The 5,000-nt window shown below is 40.5% G+C and overlaps 2 protein-coding genes and 1 long non-coding RNA gene across 3 annotated transcripts in view; all 3 read left to right on the forward strand.

Annotated features, from left to right (window-relative positions):
- The window catches only part of LOC138025898 (uncharacterized), a 7,208-nt gene extending 6,879 nt beyond the window's left edge, over positions 1-329 (forward strand). Inside the window, exon 4 of the long non-coding RNA XR_011127183.1 lies at positions 1-329. This exon is cut by the window's left edge and continues 2,502 nt beyond it. This is a non-coding gene — a long non-coding RNA (uncharacterized lncRNA).
- Positions 1-5,000, forward strand: part of LOC138025858 (uncharacterized) — a 55,417-nt gene that overhangs the window by 15,169 nt on the left and 35,248 nt on the right. The window lies entirely within an intron of this gene.
- LOC138025879 (uncharacterized) lies at positions 433-1,996 on the forward strand. The gene is made up of 3 exons (XM_068873030.1): positions 433-922; positions 1,219-1,351; positions 1,697-1,996. Exons 1-3 carry the CDS (start codon positions 592-594, stop codon positions 1,764-1,766), a joined length of 534 nt encoding a protein of 177 aa, XP_068729131.1. The 5' UTR covers positions 433-591; the 3' UTR covers positions 1,767-1,996.

Consider the following 5,000-nt stretch of genomic DNA (forward strand, 5'->3'; position numbering starts at 1 on the left):
AACGGGATCGGACCAAATGCATGTGAAGGCGCCTACGGCTGCCGCCATTTGATCCATGTGTGATCTCGGAGCACCGCAAACCCAGCCAGATGTAATTGACCGGGAGTCAATTAAAGGGGAATTAAAGGGAACCTCCACTATTTTTACAAATATCGCCTAAAATGTTTAAAATGTATTTATTAGAAGATCTGAAATAAAAAAGTGTCTCACATAGTGAAATAATTTTTTTTTAGTATCACCCAACTAGTGGACTAATGCACATCCTGCATTTTGATTGGCTACGCTACTGGAGGACTATTATTAATAGTCCTCGAGCAGCGAAAAGCATGACCCTTTCTTTCGTTTAATTCCCAATTAAATATTTCTTAACTTGCATTTGCGAACTTTATTATTGCCTTTTCTGTCCGACTAGTTGGGTGATACTAAAACAAGTAGACCCTTCACCCTCAAGGGCCACAGGTCAATAGCCCATTCGGCTTCGCCTCATGGGCTATTGACCCGTAGCCCTTGCGGGCTACGGGTCTAATTGTTAAATAATCCGACAAAGATAGGCCCTATGGCCTGTTTAAATTCCCGTGGCTGCCATCTTGAATGGAGCGCAATGCACTACGGGCTGATGACATATCGTGGTTGCTGCGCTTTGCTTGGTTACCCAGTGCTTTGTGTTTTGAGGGCACTAAAACAGTAGGTAAAGAGATGTCGCAGATACTCCCTTATCAGCTAGAGCCAGAGTTCTCATCAACCAATGAAAGAAGCGAAAGTGAAGAAGAGGGAGAAGACGATTCAGTTCTTTCAAATGCAAATACAAGCGAGTGCCGTTTGGACACGTCTTGGTGCCTCTGCGAACAGTGCGCTATTATGCCAACTGAAGTCGCATCTATTTGCTGCAAAGAGCCGGCGTTTTTGTCGAAAATGGTTGAAGGTATAGTGTGAATCAAAATGTTAACTCAAATGCTTTCCTCTTGTTTTGCTTTTGCTGCTTTTTTTTTAATGAAGAGTCTTGCTAGACTTTGCAGTTGATTCTTTACTGTTCAGTAACAACTATTTACTGTCACCAGTTGTTTATTATTAAACTCGGAAAGTAAGCTTAGTGTGTCTTTGTTTTGTCATATCTGTTTTCTTTTTGTTTTGTTTTGGGAGCTCTTCTGCTCGTGAGTCTTCCGAATAATTAGAAGAGCTGAAGATAATGAAGAGTTAACCAGAGATTCTTCTTTCTAGGTTTGTCTTACATTACAGAGCACAGTAGTTTCCAGTCTGTATGCCTCAACAGGGATGTTTTGTGGACAGCATTGGTCAGTCTCCATGATCGAGAGAGTGCTGGTCTTCCTGATAGGCAGCAAGTGTTCACCAGGTACGCTTAAACTGTGCTTGAGTTTTTCAGACAACTCCACTTATTGTGTCAAAATGTTTTTTTTTTGGGCCCCCTTTAAATATGCACTTGAGAGTCTAATGTTGTTTTAATTGAATAGATTAAGTCTCAGTTTTACTCAAAAAAATATATTCTTACAATACCCATTAAAGTAGACCTCCTAGATTAATTTCTAACAACAGAAAGTATGTGGCAAATTTAACAGTTGTGGGGCAAATCTTGCCACCTTCCATCTAGAAGTTTTACAGAACTAGTGTGTTTAAGTTTGGAACGTACTGAATGTACTGAATTGTATTCTCCCCTTATGTGTCTACTTTTTTAAATTAGGTCATTGAGACATGCTGCATACAGACAATTGATCTGGTGGGCTACCTTGGAAAGAGCATTCGGCGTGTAATACCATCTTGTGCAGTCAAGAAAATTAGAGCTTAATTTCCTTCACAAGATGGTTTATACACAGGATACATAGGAGGAGAGGAGGATGACAGTGCCTTTGATAGTGAGCTTGAACAAGCATGCAGGGATTTTCTAAATATCTGAAATGGACTTTAAAATTTAGCTGTCAAAATAATGTATTTCTTGGGGAAATGAAATGTTTCAAACAGAATGAAGATGTGTCAAACAATCCTGATGTCTATATATATTTTACTTCCTTTACTAGTGAAGTGCAAGTTGTAGTTAAAGAAGACCTCCAATAGGCATTATGTATTCACTCTACATTGCAGTGAATAGATGAGCCTGGCATGAAATTTTATATTATTCCACTTCCTACAAATTCCACATATTCATATTAACATATTCTTAATAGGAACAGAGGTTCCCTTCAAACAAAAAGTTTCAGGCGTATACACTTCTCTGTGTTTAGGTACCTGTGTACAGACTAGTTAAATATGGAAATTTAAAAGCAAATCTAGGTGATAGGCAAACCCTGTTTTGCCTGACACTGATACCTCATCGCTGGGCTTTCAACGGAAATTTGAAAAGAGACAGTATTTCCTACAATTAAACGTCTGTTTGCTTTAAGAGTGGAGGTTTCCTTTAAATCGAGACAACTGTGCTCTCCGGTCAATAATGTCCTTGCGACTTGGTCTTTCCAGTGGGGCCACGATACCTGATCGGTCTCTAAGTTTTGGAGCAAGCTTTACACCTGAAGCTGCCAATTGAAGAGCTGCCTGCAGCATGTCCTTTAGATAATCATATGACTTCTCTTCCAAAACTGGTTCAGCTCCAAATCTCTTTGACACTTTATTCCAGGATATTTTGAACCTTGGCTCCCCCTGACATTCACCAGCTTGGATTAAGGCCTAATTTAAGGGAAGCAAACACCTGGATTATAACAGTGTGTATTGATGTCTTAACACGAAGCAATGTCAATAATAGCCCTTTTCACAGTTAGTTTTTCTCATTTGTATTTCAATGTAATCTAACGTGGATGGCATGCGAGGCAATTTCGGGCTAACAATACAAAATAGCCCGAAATTTTCTCACATAACATGCTAGATTTCATTGTAATGCAAATGAGCAGAGTTGACTGTGAAAAGGGCTATTCTATAATTATAATAAATCTACCATCAAACAACTCACCTGAGGTCTGTTGGCATTAAAGTTGTGGTCAAGAGCGGCCAACATTGTGCCAGCTTTCTTGACATCATGGGTGAAGTGTTGAAGTTTGGGTAGGTACTTGAGGTACATTGAATGGTACACTTCTAGAGCTGTTGTGTGCACAAACTGTGTTAGATGAAGAAGGTCTTTGAGGAGGAGTTTGTCCTTTACAATGTTAACAAGCGCAGTATGTGCTGAACTGCCAGGCTTGAGCCACTTGTTCTTACGCTGTTGTTCTTGTGAAAGATGCTGATGATCACACTTGCGAAAATGCTTGTTTCCAGGCCAGCTGTGATGGTTTGTCACATGGTGAATAACTGACACCCACTTCTCTTGTAGAACTTCAGCATCTTTATTGCAGCTCTCTGCACACCACCACAGATGGTTGATGATTGATGGAATCCATGGTGCCATGTCTGAGCTACCAGCTTTTTTAGACACTGCTGATGATTTCTTGCTCACTGACTTTGCCAAATGCCATGGATCAAATTGATGATCTTATTCTATCTCAGCATGGTTCACTCTCATGTCTTTCTTGATTTGGGGGTGTCTGTCAGTTGATATTATGTCAACTTTTATACCATTAGCCTCAATGTTTCCTAAAGTTGTAACAAAACGTTTTTTCTCCATCTGATTTGAATTTGCCACCTGAGATACAGATACAACATCAAAATCGACCTCTTTCTGGCTTTCCACATCAAGGAAAGTGTATGTGCAGTATTTTGCAGAGTGTCTAGGACTGTGACAACGTCCATCTCCAGCCAAAACAGAACCTGCTTGTCTTGCCTTCAATTCATTAAAAATCTCATGTTGCTGTTGTTTCCAAGTTGTTTTAACAACAGGAAAGACAAAGTGTTCTCTGACGTTGAAATATGTTCTCTTACCAATGGATTATAGGTTTATTAGTTTTGACAGTGCTTCAAATTTAGAGAAGGGAATGCCACAAAAGAAAATCCCAGCTGTGACGAGAAGATTCCCGGCTCCTTTGATACCGGTTAAAGGTGGCTGCGATTGCCATAGATACTAACAGTTATAAATGCAAGTTAATTTGAGTGACAGCTGAGAGCCCTCATTTTGTACTTCAATGGTGTTCTCCGAAATTATTAAAGAGCCACACTTCGGGCAAAATCACAATAACTCATTTAATTGCTCCTCATACACTAGAAAAACGCGCTCTTTGTAAGTGTCCCTTCTGATTGAATCTGGATTGTTGTTGGAGTTTTGGGAGTTGTGAGAGCTACAGATTTCAGAGCCATCCAGACTTGGGGAATATTGAGACCCACTTGAAATTGTTTCTTGAGAAACAACCATGTCCATAGGTTCCTCAACGTTTGGGAGCATGATATGCCCTTCAGATTCGGTGTTTTCATATGTGACAATGGGAGGTCGGTCATCTAAATCTGGAAAGAGATCTACTTGCGAGTTGTACCCATCTTCATGACTACTGTCTTCCATCTGGTCTGAGCTGTTGGAAGTGCTAAGTACATGTACTTAGCATGTACTGGTTTTTCTAACATGTATGATCTGACAACGCTTCTTCCATAATATTATGCAGAAATTGGCATTCCACATCGCATGTTGTAACCTTCGGTCTCCTATATACTTCAGAATTTTCCGTACTCGACGTTTCTGGCCATTCTGTTTGCGTAGCCACATCCTCAGTTGTTGGACCCACATGTGAGATCTCTGGCAGATCCATTTCTTCCAAAACTACGGGATTGTGATGCAATTGATCGTCATGCAGATTTGATGAACCCAGACTTCTCTGCAAAACGGCATCTAGCATCTAGATATAGATGGACAACTCTTGTAAGCTTTGTGGGGGAAGATCGTGGGAATAGCCTCAGGCTTAAGTTTTCGCTTCCAGGGGCACAATCCAAGCAGCTCATTCTGAAGTCTCACGGTGTTTTCGTAGCAATCAGCATCGAAAGGCTGCGAACACAGACGGGGATTTTTGGGTAGCGACGTTCTTCCCACGGCTTGAATCCAAGCATGGCGTAATGTTTTATCTTGCGGGAAAACATGAAAA

This window comes from Montipora capricornis, chromosome 2, assembly GCF_036669925.1.
Source record: "Montipora capricornis isolate CH-2021 chromosome 2, ASM3666992v2, whole genome shotgun sequence".
NCBI classification, from domain to species: Eukaryota; Metazoa; Cnidaria; class Anthozoa; order Scleractinia; family Acroporidae; genus Montipora; species Montipora capricornis.

Excerpts from the sequence above, each read along its gene's own strand:
- LOC138025879 (XM_068873030.1), top strand. The coding sequence starts at position 592 with ATGGAGCGCAATGCACTACGGGCTGATGACATATCGTGGTTGCTGCGC. Across the intron at positions 923-1,218 it reads TTTGTCGAAAATGGTTGAAG|GTTTGTCTTACATTACAGAG; the intron begins GTATAGTGTGAA and ends TCTTCTTTCTAG. Across the intron at positions 1,352-1,696 it reads AGGCAGCAAGTGTTCACCAG|GTCATTGAGACATGCTGCAT; the intron begins GTACGCTTAAAC and ends TTTTTAAATTAG.